The following is a 23,785-nucleotide window of genomic DNA, read 5'->3' as shown; positions in this document are numbered from 1 at the left end:
TCAGCGTCCAATAGCTCATCTCCCCGAATAGGGAGTGCTAAGCCTCGAAGACCAACCTGCTATGACACCAAAAATCTGCTCATTGTCTCCGTATAGAACAAAAAGAGAAAGGGGGCAAGAGGACAACCCTGTCTGACCGAGCTGACACCCCTCCGATCCAAGCATCTGAGAAGCCCATCCTGCGGAGAGTGCCCTCTAGAAAGTCCCAGTCAACTCGGTCGTATGCCTTCTCAAAATCGAGAAGAAGAATCACTAGGTCCTCACTACGGAGCCGTGCCAGGGCAGAAGCCTCCCAGAAAGTAAAGATGTTGTCAAGGATAGTGCGTTCCTTAACACATCCTGTCTGAGTCCCATGTATAAGGCTCTCTAAAAGTGGCTGAATCCTTAAACTTAGAGCCTTGGCAAGAATTTTGTAGGTTGAGTTGAGGATGGTGATGGGGTGTCATTGTCGAATCTCATCCAAGGAGCCACCCTCCTTGGGAATGAGGTAGATCAGGCCCTCATTCATGCTGTCAGGCATCACTCCTGTGTGCAAAATGTACTGAAAAGCACTATAAAGATTTGGGCCAAGCAGGTCCCAGTACTCCAAGAAAAAACTGGGAGTCAACCCATCCTCACCTGGACAGCTACCACGAGGGAGGGCCCTAAGAGCCGTGTGCAGCTCCTCAAGCTGAAGTGGCATCTCTAGCCTCTGGCGCATCTCCTCTGTCACAAGACATGGCATCTGTGTCCAAACCTGCTCCCTGCATGCATCCTGCCGCTCTGACTGAGGCTCAGCCGACAGTAACTCACGGTAAAAGTCAGTAGCAACTGCACGCATATCCTCGGGCTCACAAGCAACTGACCCATCGGGCCTCCTCAACTGAATGACCTTGGCATGCGAGTGTCGAGGTCCCACTGTCTCAAAAAAAGCACCAATCACTCTGTCACCCACCTGAGTCCACTGAGATGCCTGTCGGTGAAAGGAAAACTCATGACGCCTCTCCTCTGTGCTAGCAAGCTCCTGTCGAGCTTGCTGTAACTGCTCCTTCAACCATGGACTGTCTGGATGTTGCTCCTGCATCCTTTGTAGTGAAGCAATGCCTCGTCTGAGACGCTGCTCCGCCTCTCGCTGCAGCCCGGCGAGCCAGAGACTCATGAAGAAAAAAGTGACTAAGCTGAGCTAGGCCTGGGGCCACTCTGTCTGCAGGTGAGACCTGGCTATCCATGCCCTCTGTCCAGAGAGCCTCTACCCTCTCTCTAAGTGCTAAGTCCAACAAGACCCTCTCTGGGATGCGAAGCATCGTGCTCCACTCCTCTGCCTGTCTGCCACCGAGAGGATCACTGGTGCATGGTCCGAGAAGGATGTCCCTGCCAGGATGCCCACTGATCTCCCCAAGTCACTGAAGCGGTCACTAGTGTAGAAGCGATTTATCCGCGATAGATTCACTCCTTCCACTCTGCGGTCCGATCTAGAGAAGACAAGATTGTCTGGGGGCCTCACAAAACCAGAGTGCTGCCATGTATCTGAGACCCTCAAAGTCATACACAACCTCTCCCAAGCTGCCAACTCGACTCCATGCACAGTAGCATGGCTGCCACCAATCCTGTCAGAAGGGTCCTCCAACATGTTGAAGTCCCCTCCTATACACCAATGATCGGCCTGCGGCAAAGACTCAACAATCTGTGACCAAAACTCTGCACGAGCACTCGCCACATTGGGCGCATAGATGTTCAGGAAGCCCACAAGGCCACCCTGAACCTGCATAGTAATCCACTGAGCCTTGCCTGGCACAATAATCCCTCTGCCCACAATGGCCTGCTGCAATGAGTCCGTAATAGTCATACATACCCCACCTTGGATGCCTCGAGGTCCAAAAGCAACAGACCAAAAGGTATCATATCGTCCACACAAAATCTGACCACATCGCCGAATGCGGCTCTCACACAGATGGTGCTCCTGAAGCATAAGGAGATCAATCTCTCCTCCCACAAGGCAATGTTGAAGCTCTTGACGCAATCGGCCCCGTTGTCGTCGAAACTCGTGCCTACCTAGTCCCTGCACGTTCCATGAGACGATCCTCATGGGGAGAGAGAGAGAACAGATGCTGTCGTAGCAGAAAGACGGGCTATCTTCAAGGCAGGCTTGGATGGGGAGTAATCCGCATCCGAGCGTCCTCTAGATAGGTGTGATTGTAGTGAGTGCCTAGCCCAAGCCCAAGCAGAGCGAGCCGTGCGTAAAGCAACCTCCTTTGTCCAGGAGTCCTCATGAATGTATACATAGCAAGGCAAACACTGCGTATCAGCAAAGAAGTACACCACAATGTGCCTACATCTTGCTGAGTCTGGGGGTGTCACCGCAAACTTGGCCAATGGCCACAATGTCTGCAACATATCTGTAGCTCCAAGTTCTCCCATGTGGTGAGAGAACTCTAAGACCTGTGTATGCAACCATCCCACCATTGAGTCGAGGGACCACTCTGTCTCGGCCTTACCACAGAGGGGGAAGGAGAAACCAACTGTTTAGTCCAAGGCCTCTGTCCCCCTAGCGGCGAGGAACAAAACATGGACCTTGAAGCAGGCTGCCTCATGGTCTGCTCTAGAATGCCGAGAAAACGAGTGAACTCGTAGTCGAAGAAGTCCGAGCGGCGTCGGATGTCAATGCTCGTCAGCCCACGAGGGATAGCTGCAAGGGAGGATGTTAAGCTGCAAGGGAGGATGTCTGAATCTGCAAAGGGGGCCGCAAGAAGGGCTGACCCTCTCTCGCTAGGCAACTCGTGGCAAAGGCGTTGTCAAGAGATGTCCTAGCCGCCGCAGAGGACCAGTCTCCTGAGCCGATTGTGAAACTGGAGCAGGAGGGGGGGGAGAAGGAGCTGGGGGGAGCGGAGGAGAAGAGGGGTGGGATGGGGCGACAGAGGTAGAGGGGCGAGGTGGAGAGGCGACGGGAGCAGAAGGCGGGGAGGATGTGGAAGAGGGGGGGAACCCTGGGGGGGCAGCGGCTGTTGAGGGTGAAGCGGAGGTGGGGGCTGACGCAGGGATCTCCTCCTGCTCAAGAGGACCAAAGCGGTTCCCCGTGGAAACCCACTGCTGCTGAGTAGGCACCTGAGGGCCACTCTGAGTGCCAGGCTGACGCTGTGGCCCCTGGTGTCGTCTGCCACCACGAGCCTCTTGCCACCCCTCCTCCGTTGGAGCCCCAAGCTCAGAGGGTGGCTCTGCATCTGTGCGTTGTGCCGTTGGCTGTGGTTGCGGGCCAACCCTGGCAGGCTGGGGCTGAGGCTGTGGTATAGGTCGCGGCCTCCTCCGTGGACAGGCCTTCGCTAGATGGCCCATTTGTCGGCAAATGAAGCACTGGTTCTGGAGGCTCGAGTACTCCACACTGTCTAAACCAACCCCCACTCACCCGAGGCAGAAGGATAACCTTTGGGAGCATGTGGGTATCTCTGACCAAAACTCGAACTGAGGGGATGCTTGTTGCCTTGGCAGCTACTGATGCTGCCGTACGAGGTGTCTCCAGGACATCCCCAATGGCGGAGCCAATCCTAGAAAGAAGTGGTAAGTACTCCCTCCATAGACCCGGAAAGCAAACTGAGATGGGGATGTCTGCCTCCTCTACTAGAACATCCGAAGCCGGGTCAAAACCATGTCGCCACTGTCGAAAGTGGGCGCGTGATGCTCGGATGGCCAGTGGACTCATAGCTATGACCTTGGACGCCATCTCGGAGGTCTCAAACTCGATCTGATAGTAACCCCGTCCGAGAATCTGGACATCCAAGATCTTGCCCACCTCTGCGAGAAGGCGGGCCTGGAGAAGGTCTCGCAGCTCTCCTCTGCTAGGTCGGGTGTCGAGAATGTTGCAGATGATCGAAGTCGCCTGCAATCGCTCTACCTCTGTGGCAAGGCTCGCTTGCTCTGTCGGCGAGAGAGCAAGTCGAATGGTGGGCTCAGCGGGGTCGGGTGAGGGGGCTTCTGACGAGTCCCTCTGTGGCGAAGCTGGAGCCTCGATCTGTGTCTACTGCTATGGTGTGAGAAGAAGGCGACAGGAAGATGCTGCAATGAGGCGCACAAAACACTGCCCCAATGACTGACGCAGTGCTGGAGGGCCGAATTGCAGGTAGCTCACTGGGCGAAGAAAAAACCACAGCGGGCAATCGGGGGGGGGGGGGGGGGGGCTAAAGCGATAGCGCGGCAGCAACGTGTGGGAATGGCGAGGGCGGCAGCGGGGCGGGCATTCAACGCGGGCGGGCAAGGCAGGAGGCAGCGGGAGGGTGGACCGTGAGCAGCGTTTGGGGGGGGGGGGGGGGGGGGGGGGGGCAATGGGGCGGGCGGGGTAGCAGCAACGAGTACCAGAAAAATTGTGCTGGCGCAGGAACAGAATCAGGAGAAGGAGACTCTCTTAGTCTCTTCTTCTCCAAAGCATGACACACATGAGGATTCGCATGATGATATGATGATTATGATAAGCATGATGATTTGGTTGATAATGACAAGCATGATGAATTGGATGACAATGACAAGCATGATGATTTGCATGATCAAGATGTGATTTCTTACAAGCATGATGATTTGCATGATAATCATGATGTGATTTCTCACAAGCATGATGATTTGCATGAAGATGATGCGATTGTTCACCAGGATGATGTGTTAGTTAATACTTTCTCTAGTGAAGCTAACCTCATTGCAAATTCGATCAATCATGAAGAACCGATCTTGGCTCTCGAGTCGAGGTCCACAAAACCCCCTCAAGAAGAACCGATCTTGGCTCTTGAGTCGAGGTCCAAAGAACCCCTCATGAAGAACCGATCTTGGCTCTCCAGCCTAGGCCCAAAGAACCCCCACAGGAAGTATTATGTGTTCGAATGATTAGTCAGCACGCATTGCTCGAGTGTTTCATTCGTGATGCTTTCCTGTATTTTAGTCACCTTCCTTATGCGATCCCTTTTCATAGGCATGACATATTGTACGTTGAGCACGTTTCACTCATGAATGAGCACGAATGTATACGGATTATTCATGAAAAGCTGAAAGGTATGCATTCAAGGAAGTCGCATTCCATGTCTCTTTTGGCACGACACAGTTGTAGAAAGAGCACATGACAATATGAGCATCAAGCATGGGCATTTCCGTTGTCAATTGCCACGGTTGATTGATTTAGATCAGAAGAGAAAGATTCGATCTCATGGTTTGCGTGTGTGTGGTGAACGGTTTGGCACTCCGTCTCTTTGTTCATCTACATTGCATGCACAGTCTTTAGAAAAGACAAGATTTTTTCCTGTCACTTTACATGGAATAGGTATGTTCATGTTTTTGTGTTGGAAGTGGTTTCAAGAATCGTCAGCCATGGAGATTCTTGAAAAAGGAAGAAGCATGACTCTAGCCGAAGTTGAAGCATTGAAGGAGCCACATAAGACTTTGTGTCGCTTTTGGCGCGGCCCAAAGAAGCAAGCGTTTCAGACCTTTATGAAGTTCAAGTATCGCACGACCCACACATCAGAGTGGGTCGGCAAAGAGTTCTTTCCAGGATTCCGGATGTTATTGGCGATCTCCCTCGACACCATACAATTCGGTACCAGTACCTCACTTTGAAAAGGAGGGGATGTCACGTGACACATCCAACCCTATGTGTCCGTGGACAAGCTACAGCATGACCAAGGTTCAGTCAGTCAAGTCAGTCTAGAATAGGAAGTGATCTGGCACTTTTGTGAGTCTGTTCGCAGACCGTGCATGTCCAGACACTTAGATTAGATGCATATCCTCCTGTTGCACACAGCATGATCATCAGCATTACCATCAGAATCCACCAGGGGAATTTTCCAATGCATTAAACCTATTTTCCCTATTTTTGATATTTTTATTTATTATTTTTAAGCGACTTTTCTTGGGAACTAGGTAGGGCAATTTTGCTAAGATAATATATAAGCAAACCAAAGCTAGCACTTTCTGGCAGAAGAGGCAGTAGGAGCATCGCTCGACAGGCACCTTCTCAGCAGGACCCCCAACAGCATGGCATAGCATTTTTGCAACTCAGCATCAAGCTAGCATTTTTGCAAGAACAGATCAGCCTTGGCGATTTTGCATTGTAGAGGAGCTTCGACATTAACAGACTCCGCAAAACCACTTCACGACAGCATATCAGCCCTAGTGTTAGTGGATTTTATCCAACAGCAGATTTTCAGCCCTAGCGTTTTTGCATCTGTAGACACTTCAGCGTTTTTGGAGATCTTCGCGATGGAATCCCCACAAGCACCAGCGTTTTCAGTTTTCAGCAGTTAGCACTCGTAGAAGAAGTCCCGAACCTCATAGATCTCACCTTCCCGCAACAAATCCTCGCCGCACGGTCAGATTCCGCAAGGTTTACAGTTTTAGCCCGGAAAACGCAGATTTCAGCATCTGCGTTTCAGCACGTCCTCGTCGCATGTCGCCATCGACATCGTCACCGATATAGAGTTAGAATTCAGCAGATAAAGATTTGCAGATTTCAGCCCTTAGCATTCTCAGATTTCAGCCCGTGTCGTCGTCGTCTCGCCGTCGTCGGCAAGTCCAAGCATTGTAGAGATTTGTGCAATCATAAGTAGACCGCTCTCGCCATAGAGAGTGGGGCTTTCGGAGGAGGGTTTGACAACTTTCTGGTGTCATATTCTCTTCTCTCTCTATCTCTCAGTTTCAGCACCTTCATTCCACAGTGTTCATCCACTTTGTTTGTGTCCATTGCACTCTCTCACTAAAGGAATGAAAGGCTCTCCCTTCCTAAGTAAAAGGACCCTTGAGCACAGTTCAGAGCACTCATCTTGAGCAAAGTTCAACATTCACTTCCGTTGCACCTTACATCTTCGACCATTGAGTGTACGAAGCTCTTCCTCTTTCGTTTTTACCAATTCTCCTCTTCACCAAGAAGAAGGAAAAAAACCCCCCTTTGAAGACGTTGCCCCTCGTATTTGCTTCCTTTTCCAAACTTACTAAAAAAGCCCTTCTTTAGCAATAGTGCCGAGCGGCGGGGCGCCACTGCTAGTCTTCAAAACGTTTTTTTTTTTTTGGGCCCTTGACTTAAGTATTGAGCATCCCTTTCTTTTCCAAACTCCAACCACCATTTGCCTTTTGAATTTACAACCAAGGAAGTATTTAGCAGATGTTCCCCCACATTGTCGGTGCTCACAACACAGCTAGATTTGCCAAATAAGCTCTTCGGTCACGCCACATGGGATATCCACTTTGCCGACTCCGAAATCCACATGTCGTTTGCAAGGCGACTTTTTAAAGCCTTGCAGATGACCAAGAAGGTGACGAGCTGCCCTAACATTGACCTGTTCATTGGTGGCAAAACATAATAGCGCGAACCCTAATTTTCTCAGGTGTGTCTTAGAGAGAAATAAAATGGAATGAAATGAAATGTTATATTAAACGTCTTCAAAAGGCCAAAAAATGACGCATGCGACCAAACTGATACAATCCTTGTGGATCTAATCCAATGTCTGGGTAAAAAAATAAAAAGACTAAAACTAAAAGACGCAAATCGGCAGTCTGAAAAATCATCATCATCATCATTCATGTCCGAGGATGACCGGCATCGGGTATTGTCCGAGAAAGTATTGCATCTATCTCGTTGAAGAGCTTCATCAATGTCCGCCTCTGTAAATAATCGTACTGGGCGTCTCCCATGTCGTGCTAGAATAGTTCTGATTCTCTAATGAAGCCTCTGTCGATGTCGTGGTCGCCCTCGTAGACAATGGTGGATGCTCTTTAGTGCAATGTGCATGACATCTCACTCAAAACAGAATGAAAACAAAGGAAACAATAGATAACTACAGCTGATCAACACAGAGACAAAGCAGCAGACCAGAACATATGGACTCGACTATCTCAAAGAACTGATACAGACTCTGGCATGGCAACACACTCAGCTCCAACCCAGAACTCACGGGTACAATGGGGGTATCGAGGCTCAGATGTGCAGGGATGGTGCAGATGTCTGTGTATAGACTCGCTACTCTAGATGACGATGCTGGACCATATATGAAGAAGATGATAATCCTGACCCCACAACTATTACTCACATGCTTCTTCACATGTGTGAATGCAAGAGAGGTGGTCAGCAAGGACATGATGTTTGCCGGGCTTGAGTACCGCTTTGAAATCAAACTCTTCAAATAAGAGTAGCCATCGCTATACTCGACCTGCAACTTGCGCCTTATTAAGCAGATAGTGCAGGGCATGGTGATCAGTAATAAGTAGACTCCTAATAAATAATGGTGAAATTTTTGTAAAGCATACACAATAGCCAAATCTTCCCTTTCTGTGGTGCTATAGTTACGCTCTACCTTGGTGAGCAGGCGACTTGCATAGTGAACATGGCGATCCAAGCTGTACTCTGTACTAGGTTGAGTCAGAACAACACCCACAACCAATTGACTGGCATCAATATGCATATGAAAAGTAAGAGACCAATCGAGAGCCACTAGAATAGGCGCTTCAGTTAGGCATTTTTTGAGGTATGCAAATGTTGCAGTCTCAAGTTTGGACCGTTGAAAGGGGACAATAGCACTGGTGAGTCGGGTTTGTGGTTGAGCCACCTGTGCATACATGCGTATAAACCTGCGATGATAGCTTGTGTGGCCTACAAAGCTCTGCATGCCTATTGGGCTGATGGGAGGTGGTAACTTGAAGATTGCTACTATCTTCTTTGGGTCGAGCGCTAAACCTTTAGCAGACACTACATAGCCTAGAAGTGTACCTTCAGTGACCAAAAATGACATTTGTTTGGATTAAGCTTAGGGCGTGCCTCCCTGCACCTCAGAAAGACTGTAGAGAGTTGAGCGAGGTGCTCCTCTAGATTTTCCACCGGGGTTGAACACTGAGCACCCGAGAAAGTTGAAAAATCATCCATGAAGATGCGAAGATGATCCGTAAGCAAAGGACAGAATATGAGATATACTACTCGATTGAAGGAAGGTGGAGCGTTTTTTCAACCCAAACGACATTCTAGTGTAGAAAGAAATACCCCAAGGAGTCACGAAAGCCGTTTTAATTTGATCACTTGGGATGGATGCCCAATTGATTGTATCCATTGAACCCATCCATGAAACTGTACAATACATGCCTTGCTACATCTTCTAGCACACGCTCAGTGAAAGGTGTGGGAAAACCATCTGGGATAGTTACCTTGTTCAGAGCGCGGTAATCTACGCACACACGGATTTTATTGGACTGCTTCTTAGGCGCTATCACCATGGGTGATAACCACTCAGAGTGCTCCACAGGTACAATGATCCCTGCCTCTTGTATTTTTCTAGCTCTGACTTGATAGCCTCTGCATATTTTGGGTTGAGCTTGTAAGCTCGGCCTCTGACAGTCTAAGCCCCTTCAACCAGAGGGATAGTATGGACACCCAATTCTGGTGGGATCCCTTCCAAATCCTTGTAGGACCAAGCAAAAACATCTTTAAAAGAGTGTATAAAAGAGACTACCTGATCGAGTAACGTAGGATGCTCCCATAACCAAGCTGCTAAGAGGACGTGTTGAGGGTTGTCAGGGTCGCCCATGTTGACTTCTTTGACCGGGTCAGGAGGTGTAATTGGAGAGGGTGCCTCAGAAGATGAAGAGTAAGCTGCCTCTTGGAGCTTCGAGACATCATGGGCTGGTGTTTGATCGATTGGAAACTCCGCATACTTCTCTTGTAACCATCCTGGTGGAAGCTCCTCAAAGGGTAAGTCTCCAGAAACAGCAAAGTGCTTTTGAGTGCGCGTGGCGTCAGACCCGAGAGATGTTAGAGGAAGAGGTGGAACATTGGCAAACTCATGCAGAGGAGATTTCTTCCCCCTTCAGTGATGTGTTATAGGTTCACCAAGGTCGACGACTTCCATCAGAGGAACACTTGAATCATGGTCATCAAGGACTAACACACTTGCTTCTTTGACTGACACACTTTCTGCTTTAGGACTTGGGTCACTGGTGTCAGCCCGAGGAGCTGAGAGAGTGTGTTACAAGCGGTGAGGCTTGAATAGAGACCACATAGCACGGCATCGATGTGGTAGCTTCCAACCACTGCAGCAGGTCTTCGTCAGACCCGTAAGGTGGGATAGGTTGCTCGGGGTCGGGGTTGGACTGTAGTGACAACGAGCTGTGATTAACCACTAGATCCATACCTCCTTCGAGTCGAATTGGTCGCATGGGGGAGCTAGGAGTATGTATCCACATGGCGTCGTTTCCCCAATCATGAAGTGGCTTAGTATGCCGCAACCATGGTCTACCAATAAGCAAAGGAAATCCTCCATCTACCTGGGGAAGACTGACCACCACAATATCCAAGCTAAATGTGAAGTCTTGTACCTTGAGAGGCACCTTATCTACTATGCCCACTGGATAGACTGTCCTCTGGTCAGCCAATGTAACTGTTAATGGAGCGGGGCGGGTAGGCTGCAAACCTAAAGCCAACATAGTAAACTTTGGCATCAGATTGATCTCGGATCCACCATCCACTATGACACTTGAGAAATGATGCCCAAGAATAGATACAGTGAGACGAGGACTTTTGTAGTCGGTGAGGGGAGCAGCTGGATAAGGAATCGTGTAAGACTCTGAGGGCTGTACAGGGAGGTGCCCGCTACTAGGGCCTACACTTGGGTACAGAGACTGAATGATTGAGAGGGTGTCACTTCTGGGGTTGCATCTAGCCGGAGCATTTCATAAAGGGACACTTGTTGAAAGGTGTTCTTCAAGATTGCTTCCGCTGTGGGCTTAGCTCCTTCAATTTGGGCTTCCTCTGGAACTCTGATCCGTTCCAAGTCAGCCACTGCTTCTAAGAAGGCTCCATCAATGTCCGAAAGCATAGAGACTAGCCTACTCTTAGCACCAATGAAGGGCTTGTTAGTTTGGTTAGGTTGTGGAAGTGGAGATGGACGAGATGGACCTGTTGGCAAGCTGAGACCCAGAGCTGCTCTCTGTGCTCGAGTGAGTACGCCAGCGGGCTCCCCCACTTGTTGTGGCCCAATTGTATGACTAGCAAGTGATGGTTGAGGGGTGGTGTTCACTGTGATTAGATTGATCTTCGGGAATGTGAATTCTTGTTGGTTCTGAGTTGGTCTTGAAGATGAGGATGCCCTTTGCTTGGGACAATCCTTACTGTAGTGGTCTTTAGACTCCAGACAATGACGGCAAGGAGGAGACCCTTCAGGTAAAGGACACTTGCTTTGGTAATGCCCATATTCTCCACATCTGTAGCATAAGATGGGCCGATTTGATGGACGAATCGGGGGACGAGGTGGTCTATGTACTTGTTGCATGGAGTTGGAAGCTGAGGTGTAGAAACTTTGAGGGGCTGAGGGAGCATGAGTATGATAAAAACTTTGAGATGAAAAAGTACTTGACATACCTTGGACAGTAGGGGTATTGAGCAAAGGTGGCATGTAATTTGGATGGCCATAGGGGGAAACCATAATGGATGTTGGTGCTAGCCCTTGCTGGAGAGAAGGACCTAGACTTTGTTATATTTGCCGTAATCCCTTGATATAGTAGCAATCCTTGTCTTCATGCCCAGACTTTTCGCAGAAATGGTAATAAGCACGAAGGGGACAGTCCTGTGGAGGGTGTCCTGGAGAGCACCATAGCCTTAGTCTCTTGCTGAGACCTAAGCTCTTCTAGCTCTCTCTTGAGTTGATCCAAAGCGTCGTGATGTGGGGGCTTCTCTTGTCTAAGAGAGATCGATTGCTCCTCTTGAAGCGCGTTGTAGTTTTAGGGCTTCAAGATCCCTACGTAAAGAAGTCAAAGGGTCAGATAGAATCTCCAAGAGTACAGAGGCAGTCTCTACCTGAGAAAAGTCGGTAAACAGCTTCCTTGCCCCCTCTATCCTAGTAGCAGCCGCACCAAACTCCTCCAAGCTGACATCAGGTCGGAGATTCTCTCTCAGCTTTTGATGAGAAGTCTTTGGAAGAGCCTTCTCTACTTATTTCTTGACCATGAACTCACTTGGTGGTTGAGGAAGCTTGGCGACCAAAGACTTTGTTTGGGTCATGAGTTCTGCAAAAGTCTCTTTGGATTGAAGCATTAGGTTGGCCAACTCATCTAGAACCCTTTCTTGGAAGTCCCCTGGTCTGAAAGCTTCACAAAACTGTTGTCGTAAAGCTGTCCAAGTTGAAAAGTAATTCTCTGCAAACTGATTGTACCACTTGTCTGCTAAACTATCCAATGTTGATGGAAACAGCACCAAATAAGCATCTTCTCTATTAAGACCACGACCTCTACATAGAGATACAAACCTCCTTGCATGGTTGTCTGCATCTTCTGAGGAGAGTCCCTTGAAAGTAGAAAACTTGATGTTTACCTTGGCCAACACCTCCATGCCCGCTTGCTTGGGAGCCCGTTGCTCAATAGCTTGCTGTAACAAAATGGGAGAGAGCTTTACCGGGGATATTGACCCGGAAGATGTAGAACCGGATGGAGGAATGGATGATGCCGTATGTGGAGGTATGAGTGATGAGGTTGGTGGACTTCTATAGGTACCAAGGGTTGACGTCTTCTGTTGTAGTGCTTCAGGGGACTCAATAGTGCCCTTTGACGCTCTAGTGATCGCCTTGTATTGTGTCATGCAGTGACCACAAACCCAACCAAGCTTTGGAATGGATGATGCCGTATGTGGAGGTATGGGTGATGAGGTTGGTGGACTTCTACAGGTACCTAGGGTTGACGTCTTCTGTTGTAGTGCTTCAGAGGACTCAATAGTGCCCTTTGACGCTCTAGTGATCGCCTTGTATTGTGTCATGCAGTGACCACAAACCCAACCAAGCTTTGGGCACAAAGACTTTTAACTGGCTGAACACAGGTCTAGACTCTACTAGACCAACGCAAGTGACTAGACCACTTGGTTGGACCAGGGACGAGGAAGGACTAGACCAAGACGAGAGCTTGGTGAGACCAGGGCGAGAGAGGACTAGACCAACAAGGCGAGAGACTAGGTCAGCTAGAGTAAGCTATCTAGGGTGAAACTGGACCAGACCAGCAGGTTGCACTAGCTAGGCGAAGTAGACGAGGCTAGGTAAAACCCAGCTAGCTCCTCCCAGCTAGCTCCTCGATTTGTACCTCAATAGAGAGTGAGACTTCAATTGAAGTCTCACCGGGCGTGCCAAAAATGAGAGCACCTGTAGCGCGGATAGTGTGTCGTGCTCTCTACAATGGGTGCTCCTCAGTGCAATGTGTGTGACATTTCACTCAAAACAAAATGAAAACAAAGGAAACAATAGATAACAATTGATCAACACAGAGACAAAGCAGCAAACCAGAACATATGGACTCGACTATCTCAAAGAACCGATACAGACTCTGGTGTGGCAACACACTCAGCTCCAACCCAAAACTCACGGGTACAATGGGAGTGTCGAGGCTCAGATGTGCAGGGATGGTGCAGACATCTGTGTATAGACTCGCTACTCTAGATGACGACGCTGGACCATATATGAAGAAGATGATAATCTTGACTCCACAGCTACTGCTCACATGTACAATCATAAAGAGCCACCAACGACTCATAAATGTCAGCCATCTAAGTCTATCCCCGAACTAAGTGTGGTGACCTAGCCATGATGTCCACTAGACCACCGTCCGTATCCCTGCCATGTGTCACTGCCCAGCCCAGAGAGTCGATCCAGTGTGAATCAGACCAGATCAACTGCACTAACTGTGTGTCATGTAAAAGTGACTGTAGCCTACTACAATATCTCATGATTCTAGCGAACGGTCCAAAGCCCTCTCTGAATAGACAGTGAAAGCGGCCTCGTATCTCGTAGTATACTTGACAATGACAAATGTGATGTAACTCTGTCTCTGGCTCTATATGACATAACAAGCATATCCTGGCTTCTATTGGTACTCTCCTAAATCTGCCAATCTCAATCTCTAACTGATGAGATGATGCGTGCATCTGACCAATAGCACATCGTATCCCATAAGATAAATGAGTGTCCATATAGGCTAGTTTGATCACATATCCATCCTCTGCTAGTTGGAGGAGATGCTCTCTATAGAAACATGCTTCTATTGCGCACCTACGACCACTTGCAGGCTATGAATTCTGAGGTTGTGGACTTTGGGACTGGGCGAACTTGTATTTGTGGCCAACTACGTATTTGAAGGGTTTGGTGACGTGAGCAAGCTGCCTCGACTGAGCGACCTGCACAGACCGAAGGACCTTGTATCTGCAAGCTTTAGTGTTCCAAGTGGCTTATTTGGAGAACTGATAACGCATAGAAGAAGCCAAGATTTGGATTGAGTTCTGAGTGTCTGTTGGAAGCGAGGGGTGCCAAGTGTTTAAACAGAGAGGCAACAAAGCGCGCAAGAGCAGGTGAACGCGTAGGGCAGTAGGCTGTTTATGGTTGCCTCAGAGCAATCCTATTGCGAGTGACCAGTTGTTTTAGATGGACCAATCAGCCGGCCTCAGAGACGACGATATCTATGAAACCCTGCCTAAATCAAAAGCATTATTTAGGCGGAGGATTCGAGAGAGATCACACTATCGTCGAGTTATGTGAGAGTAGAGAAACTTTCTAGAGTCAAAGATGACTTAATGTTTGTAAAGGTGCGTAGGTGATGATGAAGGCAGAGCTGAGCCTTTTGAGGGGTGGCATTGGAAAAGAGATGTATGTAAATGCGGAGACTTACAAAAAAGCTATGTATGCAGATATGAGGAAAGAATTGGACAAAGCGATTCTTAGTAAGCGGGACAAGATGTACACATCATTGAAGGTGGAAATGCAGACGATTGTGAGGGCAGAAGTGAATGTAATGGAATGTATGATGCAAAAAAGATTAGAGGATGCACGTGCTACGCTTGAATCTTGGAAATAAAAAATGGAAGAACGCATGAATAAAAAGGTGCATTGATCGAAGCACTTAAGGGAGACCTCGTAGCTTGTAAAAATACACCCGCAAAGGAGGGAGAAAATCAACCCTCAATGATAGCTCGAAAGCATTAAGGAGCAAGTGAAAACTCTACGGGAAGAGAAAGAGTAAAAGATGCGAACAACCTCTTTATGGGTGGAGCACCTATTCAAAACACAAGAGAAGGTTGAAAAAGTTGAAAGGTGGATCAAGGATGAAAGAAAGGGAAAGATTAAATGCCTGAAGCCACAACGATATCCACTATCATCAATATAATTATGAAAATTGAGGAGCAAAAGAGAAAGACTAGAGTCCTTCATGTGCATTTACACGTCTCAAAGACATTGGAAAGTAGAAAAGAGGTGCAAGAGCTCTTGAAGCATATGGGTATTTCTGAACCCACACACACATGTGCTTGGAGAGTTGGCAAGAAGGGAAGTGATGAGAAAGGAAGGCCCAAGGAAAGAGCACTCATTACACGTTCCCCTATGCTGGAAGCTAGGAAGGAATTCTTGAAGAAGAGACCAACACTCAAGCAAACTGGGATATTTTTGGGTAATGATCTCACTCTAACACAGGTAGCACACATGCAAGAGTTGATGCTAGAGATCAAGGCGGCCAAGGAGAAAGAGAAAATTACTTTCCACAGGGGAGGGAGAGTAGCGGTGTTGGAAAAACGCACCGCATGATTGTGCGAGACCTATGGGACCAACCTTAAAGTGGCAGCATGGAATTGTAACGGATGAATGAAGCTAGCTGTAGGCGCATTTGAGGATAGCTTAAAGGGAAGAGGCATTATTTTTTACTCGGAAACACATTAGACTCCTGGTGGCACATTACCTAGAGTGACGGGATACCATTGGGAGACTACTTGTAGGCAAGATGTGAGATCAACGCATAGAGGGCGGGGGTCAAGAGGTGTGGCAGTCCTATTCAGGGAGGGGTTTCAACTTTCAGCCGCTCATTCGTATCGTTTGAAGAGATGAGCAGGCCAGATATATGTGGGTTAGAGTGAGCGAAGACAGGGTCACTCTACATTGCAATATGCAATTTCGGACCCTGCACATCTCATTATGCATCGCCCAAGTGGCAGTCACCCTACATGATATTGAATGAGGACATATGGGAGTTCTCTAGGGATGGAGATATCATTTTCTGGGAGACTTTAATGCCAGGATGGACCAATCTCACACAACTTTCTACGATACTTTTGAGGAAATGTTGAGAGAATTGGATGTTAGTGATATGGGATTGACCAAGTATTTGCAGGATGAAGAACAAATTGGATATGGGAGTATCTGACAGATTGGGGGACTGTACATGGATTGGCCATCTTGAATGGCCTCTAGAGATTTCCAGCGTCAAGTGGGCTCACTTGTTTTCTTCATAGACATGGGGCTAGCTAGGACAATGGATTATGTTTTGGCTCAGCCCGGTTTCGTACCCTATATTCAGGACTTTACAATCAAGTTCAAGCATATTGGGGTAGCAGTAGATCATGCCCTCTGTCACAAGACAGGCACCACGTGCCAATAGAAAAGAACAGAGTGAACATACTTTTAGCACTTCAATAACAACTGAACTGAAAGAGAGACGACGCGAGACACGGAGCGGCGGAATTCCACCCCAGAGAGTATTGGCTCCCAAACCTTGGCGCCCCTTTCGGTATTTCTTTATATTGCATCAACACAGTACAAGCCGGTACTCCAGACTTTGCACCTTCTCCACGAAGCATGCCAGAGAATGAGCCCTAACCTCATATTTAAAGGCCCTAGACCCCAAAAGCAGTTTACAGTAAAAAGCCTTCAAAACTCAAAAGCTTCTGGTCCAAAAAGCAATTCCAAAAAGTTGCAAGTGCAATTTACGGAAATCTGTACAACCTGCCACATCATCAGCCATCGCAAATTTCGAAAATCTGCATGTTGCCCTTAGGGTTAAGGTTTCTGCTCTCGGGCAGCCACGCCATCACTTTGTGACAGTTTAGGCTCCTCTGCCACATCTGTAAGTTGGCTCCATTCTTTAGGCTTTGACACGTCAGCAGTTTGTTACACCCTCCTCACGTTCATCGTCTCATTCTAGTTCATCATAGCTCGACTGGCACAAACATCTACGCATACCCGATACACTCTTACCTTGGAGACCGATTTTGTCTACATAGATGGTATCTATAGACTCTTATGTACAAAGGATCCGGGGAGACCTCTAGGGGAGCTCACATATATATTGATAGACACTATAGGATGGAGCAGCAGGGGCATACCCACACTCTGAGCTTGGGCAGCGACGAGGTTTTGGGAGCATACCCTAGAATAGCTGGTATGATGAGGAGTGCAGAGAGACGAGAGCCCGACTTCATAGGGTTTGAGTGTCATTACTCACAGACAGTTACGGATTGCTTCTCTGCGTTTGATACGACGGAAGAAGAGGGCGATTCTAGCTCGGCTAGAGTAGGATTTATATCAAAGTTTGTACGAACGTGCGGCCAAAAAATTGCAGCCAAAAGTTTTCTACCCCAAAAAATTTGACACGTTGGCTGGAAGTACGGAATGCCTTTCCGTACCTGATCCGTACTCGTACCCATACGGCTGGTCAACCGGACGCGAACAGAAAGAACTATGTCCACAAGGTTGGCCAACATAATAAAGTAGTATGCAAATCAAGTGGTTGACGACTTCACCAAGTCCTTCTTGCTAAGTTGCCGAAACAATGTCAACACACTAGACTTTCTTGACACAAATGTGACAATATTTGTTGCATCCTCACAACCCAACCAATCTGTCCAATGTCCTCAAACAAAAGGTCTAACCAATGGCAAGGACATCTGGTAAAAAAAAAAGTGTTTCCACTCCCTTTCAATCATCTCCTCAACACCAACACAATTGGTTGCATTGTCCATGCATACCTGCACAACAATTGCTAGGCCAACCTCTCTGATAACGTGTTTGAGATGCTTAAAAATGAATTCCGATGTCTTTGTTTCCCTAGATGTGCCTACAGCTTTCAAAAACACTGACCGCATGCAAGAAAGTTAATGATAGGTCTGCGCCTAGTGTCAGACCATTCAACACACACAATAGAGTATCCATATCTTTTCCATTTCTCGGGCACACCCATGATATCAGTCTTTACGCATTTGACCTTCTCATTCAATTTTGTGGTGCTCAAAGCATGATAAGAGGGGGGAACATACAAGGGACTTGCTTGTCCAATAGCTTTCACCATCTGCAAAAAGTAAGGGCTCCTTACTTTCTATGTAGGAACATCCTCAACATCAAAAACATTGTGCAAGGCTTGGTCTGCTTGCTTCCGTGCTTGCAAGCCAAATGCACTTGCCAAACCCCCTTGAGGAACCTTCCTCTTTTTGCTTGAGGACCCCACATTGGACTTGGAAGAGCCACTTACATTAGTCATTCCCTCAGCATGCGTACTCATTGAAACACCTCCTTGAGCTTGAGAGGCAGCTCCTTCCAAATCATTGACCAATGTATCTACAAAAGCAACTCTGTCTTCTCCCTCTGGCCTTGCATCTGCATGCAATCTTCTGACAGGTTGGGGCCTCATCACACGGGCCTCCCACACCATGGCTAGCAATGCCCAAAATATGTGCACGGATACGCAAAGGACCACCGTCCCATGAATGCCCGCAAAAATTACATTTGCAAGTCCATTTTCCTTTTGGGAGGCACTTCACTTGCTACACATATTGCCGCTCGGGACGCTTGGTTTGGCCCATCTGCAAACTTGCAAAGAATCCGGCTTGAAAGATGGAGCAACGAGCTTGAGCCTTGGAGTGTTGAGGTGTTCTGTGTCTTCGTGGGAGAAGTTGAAGGTAGGAGAGAGTGAGACTTGAGGGCGGAGATCGAGAGGATGGGTTGGCCGTTGCCCAAGTTTTACATCACACGCTCTTTGAGTCTCTGCAATGTCTACATAGAGTATACAGAAACATGCGCCCAAAGTTTATAGGAGCGCGCTGCATAGTAACAGGGAATGGCAATTTTCAGGTCCTCGTTCCCCGTTCCCATCCCAATTTCCCGTTCCGAATCCCCGTTTCGTGTTTCAAACGTGAGTATCCGAAACAAGGAATGGCATTTCATGCATGTTGCCATTCCCCGTTCCGGGTAACTATGGCGCATGGCCAAAAAACACCAGCCGAAAGTTTTTTGCCCCAAAAAAATTGACACGCTGGCTGGAAGTACGGAATGCCTTTTCGTACCTGATCCGTACTAGTACCCGTACGGCTGGTCGACCGGACGTGAACGGAAAAAACTATGGTTCTTTTCTAGACCTAATCTACATGCTCATGTTTCGAAATGCTCGTTGAAGTCTAACAACAACCATTAAACACATGTACAAACTAGTTATGCTAGAGGGTTCCAAAACTAGAAAAGACTATATGATGGGCTTGTCCATACATGCTTGGTTGTGAGTTGGCCACGTGTACACCACGTGGACATGGATCTCAAGCACATTTAGGGTTTGCATGAGCATTTTGGCCGTCTCCGGTCTGTTTTGGGCACACTTTTGTCATGTGCCCTTGAGCTTCTCCTTCGTCTCCACCTTTGCATGCATTCGCGCAACCTCATTTCCAACAAGCCCAAGCCCTTGTGGTCCTATTTTTGTGCTGGCCTCGTCACCCTTGTCAGCATTGTGCCCCAATCTTCCCACCTACCCATCCGTCGCGCATTGAGAAGGCTTATGATCAGGTTGATTAGGGCTTTTTAATCCAATGAGTAGAGTCGTCAAATCCCTGATGTGAAACCTAGTAATACCCATTTAAGACATCATATCGTGTGATTCAAAATTTCAGTGACCCCATGTAACACAATCTGTTACATCTTTAAATTTTTCGTCCATAGCTGCTGAAATGCCTGGTTTAGGCTTTATTGCATGCTTAATTTGAAGAAAACTCTTTTTGATAAATCTTTTTCCCCCCCCCCCCTGAAGTCCTCTGTTGTGTTTGGTCCTTGTAGATAAGCGTGGTGAACCTGATATAAAGTCCACTGCTGTGGATCAGGCTGACTCCATCATTTCTAGTAGAGGCTTTAGATCCTTATCGGCAAGCTGTGACGGACACTTTCTTGCAGCAGGGGATCGAAGTGGCAATTTGCATATTTACGACTTAAAGTCATTCCAAATTTCTAACTTCAAGGTGATGGTCCAACATACCTGAGCAGCAGAAAAAGCTGCAAGACAAAACACATTAAAGGTCTATTTATTCTAGATTAAAGCTTCATTTAACAAAGAATTTGACAGGTGGTTGGTGAATCTGTGCTGGAACTTGTGGGCTTCCTTGGCAGGAAGCACATGATGCAGAGATTCTCACACTGAGCTTTGGTAGCGTTGCTGTAGAGACTGCAGATAACAAGCAATTGGAAGTTGCACTACTTGCTTCTGGCGGTAGAGATCGGCTTGTGCACATTTACAACGCAAGCAGGTGAATAATCCTTGCTCTAGTTCTAAGCAAGAAAAAATATTCTGCTTGTCAAAGGTTGAAATGCACTTCAATGGAAATAAAATGGCTTTGTCAAATGGCAGAGATTTTGAAGTGATTGAAACATTGGATGATCATTCAGCTTCTGTCACTGCTCTGAAGTTCTCTCGTGATGGTTCAAAACTACTGAGTGCCAGTGCAGACAAGTATGCTTTTTGCATCTTTAGTGCTCCCATGTTCATTGTTGGTATAGCCAGCACAGAACTAGAATCATCTCTAACAGCCAGTGGTTTGCAGATCTGTGGTGTTCCGTCAGATAGAGTATGATTGTGGAGACATCAAGAGCACACGCTACCATCAAGAGATGGCTTCCCGGGGCACTGTCTATGACCTGGATATGGATACATCAAAGAAATTGGTTGTGACTGTTGGCCAGGTTTAAAGGACTATCATTTTTCTTTCTTTCATTTTGTTTTGTTTTTGATGCAGAGATAGGTTTAATGGTGCATGTTTTCAGGATAAAAAGCTTAATTTTCTCAGCTTATCCTCTGGAAAGTCTGTAAAAAACTTCAAGCCTGAAGGAGATTCTGGGGAGCCCATCAAGGTAATGTAAGCTGGAAACCTGCTATAGGCATTTTCTTATCCCAGCAGAGTTGATTGGTGCTGAGAGCTGTAACTTTGCAACTGACAGGTCAGAATTGATCCCAGTGGCACTTGTCTTGTTTGCTCACATTCAGACAAAAGTTTACGAATATATGATGTTTCGAATGGCGAGTTGCTTTCTTCAGGGCAAGGTCATTCAGAGGTTATTACAGGAGTAATTTTCATGCCTGATTGCAAGCGGCTTATATCGGTAATTTCTGCCTAACAGGCAGATAACATCTGTGATTTTAAATTCAAATGTACTCAACACTGTTGATAGACTATGCGATTTTGTTTTCAGGTTAGTGGAGACAGCTGTGTGTTTGTATGGAAGCTTCCCACTCCTGTGTCAAAAAGCATGCGGAAAAAATGCCATCACCATTCTGAGTTTCACCCTGGGAATCACTCAGGTGAAATTAAGGATGTTATGTCAAGTACAACAACTCAAGTGCATTCACCTACAGATACTGTTAATGTAGAAGCAGTTGCTGGTCCATTTCATGCGGAATCTGGAATACCATCTGCATTCAAATTTAGTGTCTCCAGGCTTCCCCATTGGGCACAGGCCAAGGTCTCTCAGATAAATTTGGAGCCAGATGAAAGTAACCCAGAAAATCAGAATCTGCATTCTTCTGATTCCAGATGGGCTGAGGTGAAAATATGTTGTCTGCTTTGTATACTGTATGTTTATGTTTTTCTTTATAATGGATCATGCTCAGGCTATCGCATCTTAAAGTTTGACTTTTAATTGTGTTATCGTGTAACGTATTTTGGTAATTCTAGGAGCCCTCTTGTTAGTAATTTATAGGGCATTTGATGTCAGTGGATGTTCATGATTTGCAGAGGCTAGGTGAAGAAGGTTACAAATTGTTCTGTGAACCTGAAGTGCCTATACCTCCTGCAACTGTTGTTCCTAACAATCGTGTTATGCGGCGAAGATTCACCATTGAACCCAGCGCATCCTCTGCTTATAGCACGCCCGAAAGCTCCCTTGAATCACAGCTGAGTGGGACTTCAAGCTTCAGTCCCTGTGTCTCTGGACGGTAAGATCCTGAATCTAGCAAACAGATGTAACTTTGCCACTAATTCATCGACTATCTATTTTTACCTCTAAAGAAAATCATGCTCTGCAGAAAGCCTAGCCATTGGAAGACAGTGCACACACTGTTCTTTGATGAGGATGAGGAGTATGAGGATGATGGTGTTTCTGACATTCCTTCTCACAAGGACAAGGAGACTATCCATCATTTACATGCTATTAAAGCAGACCAAGAAGAGCCTGCGAATTTTAGCAAAAATAACATCACTGAGGACCAGATTCTTCCCCCTATGTCAATAATCACAATGCTTTCTCAAAATAAATGTGCTGACCGGCTTATTGCAGAACAAGAACCTTTCACCTCCTGTATAAAAGTACCTGCTCCAATTTCTTGCATGATGGACCAAAGAAGTGAAAGAGCAGAATTGAATTCTCTCGGGACAATGCAAAGTGGTAGATTTGATCGTAGAGAAGAGAATCAAAGCTCTGATATATCTTCTAGAAAAGATATTTTTCAAAGGCAAAGGCAAGAAAACCAGGTCCCTACAGTCGTTGAGACAAGTGATGACGATGAAAGCGATGTACCAATGTCTCCTGATAGGGATCTTTTTAGTTCACATTTCGGAAATCTCTCCACTGCAATCAAGGTAAGAGGCTTTTCCAATACGGTCATGCGAAAGTGTCATAATTCATTTATCAACTTGCTGCATTGTCAGATGAAGGTCTTCAATCATTTTCAAGTAAATTGTTTTGCCAACTTAGTGATTGGATTGGTTTTTGTTTCCGCATTGGGGTTCAAATAGTCATAACTGGTATCGTTCGAAGTCCGTACCTCTGTATGTGAACATTTTTGTTTGTGTGTATACTTATCTTAGATCAAGGATAAAACTTGTGTGATAAGCAGCATGTTTGTGTTGGGCTCTACTATGTATGATGGAACTGAATCGCTAATAGTAATATCGCTTTGTGGGTGGCTACTAAGAGTTTGTACCTCATGCTATAATTCTCTTGGTTTCAACAACTCGAGCGAAGGATTTTGGACGCTTTGGTTTTCCATTTTGGAAGAAGTCATGCTTCAGCCTGTCGATATGAGGATGAAACAAGATATGCTCGACTTGGTGGAGTGTTTGACTCAAACTATGATGAAATGGTTTTATTTTTCTTTGTAAAAATAAAAAATAATAAAGGATTGAAAAATAATGTAAGCTCGGCATACTAGGCAAATACATGGTGAGTTAAGCCGCGTAAGGGATGATACGGGAAAGCTATCCATGTTGGGCTTACTAGCCGATCATGAATTATAAAGTGGAAGGCATGAAATTCGAAAGAAAAATGTGTGTTGACATAGTAGGTGATCATGTGTTAACAGTGCATCATATGTGTGATGGACATACTACGTACCCTTATGTCTATCTATTGTGAGTATTTGTGTATAGAATGTTAGAACTCTAGGGTTAGTAAAACCTAGATTAAGATTAGGTTATGGTGGATGCATCACACTACCACTCATAGCTAGTGAGCTTAATCATGAGATTAAGTGAGAGAGGAAGAGTAGACACCAATATAACAATAATGTAGAAAAAAAAATATTAGATTGCTAGTTAAAAAATACTAGAGTATATGGGTGCTCTTTTGCAGATTACCCCCCCTCCCCTTGGATCCCTATTTCCCCTCCTTTCGATCCCTACTGTGACCGGTTTGCCTGCTTAACCAAACATTTGTGCACAATAAAGAAAAAGAGAGTCTTATAAGATAAAAACTTTGTTCATTTTTAACATTTGTACATTTGCTTACTCTAAGGAAGCATTGTAAGCATTGACAAGGTTTAGGTT

The 23,785-nt window shown here is 46.6% G+C and overlaps 1 protein-coding gene across 1 annotated transcript in view; it reads left to right on the top strand.

Annotated features, from left to right (window-relative positions):
• The window catches only part of LOC147441552 (Transducin/WD40 repeat-like superfamily protein), a 44,894-nt gene that overhangs the window by 7,561 nt on the left and 13,548 nt on the right, over positions 1–23,785 (top strand). Inside the window, exons 9-17 of the mRNA XM_086483151.1 lie at positions 19,812–19,990; positions 20,139–20,275; positions 20,377–20,478; positions 20,570–20,708; positions 20,790–20,876; positions 20,964–21,125; positions 21,216–21,566; positions 21,758–21,957; positions 22,048–22,600. Of these exons, the coding sequence (XP_086339277.1) occupies positions 19,812–19,990; positions 20,139–20,275; positions 20,377–20,478; positions 20,570–20,708; positions 20,790–20,876; positions 20,964–21,125; positions 21,216–21,566; positions 21,758–21,957; positions 22,048–22,600 (1,910 nt within the window). The remainder of the gene's footprint in view (positions 1–19,811; positions 19,991–20,138; positions 20,276–20,376; positions 20,479–20,569; positions 20,709–20,789; positions 20,877–20,963; positions 21,126–21,215; positions 21,567–21,757; positions 21,958–22,047; positions 22,601–23,785) is intronic.

The sequence above is a fragment of the Adiantum capillus-veneris genome, chromosome 15, assembly GCF_014529385.1.
Source record: "Adiantum capillus-veneris isolate H3 chromosome 15, ASM1452938v2, whole genome shotgun sequence".
NCBI lineage: Eukaryota > Viridiplantae > Streptophyta > Polypodiopsida > Polypodiales > Pteridaceae > Adiantum > Adiantum capillus-veneris.
Note: the sequence above shows the minus strand (reverse complement) of the source record. Positions and strands in the feature narration are given on the sequence as shown.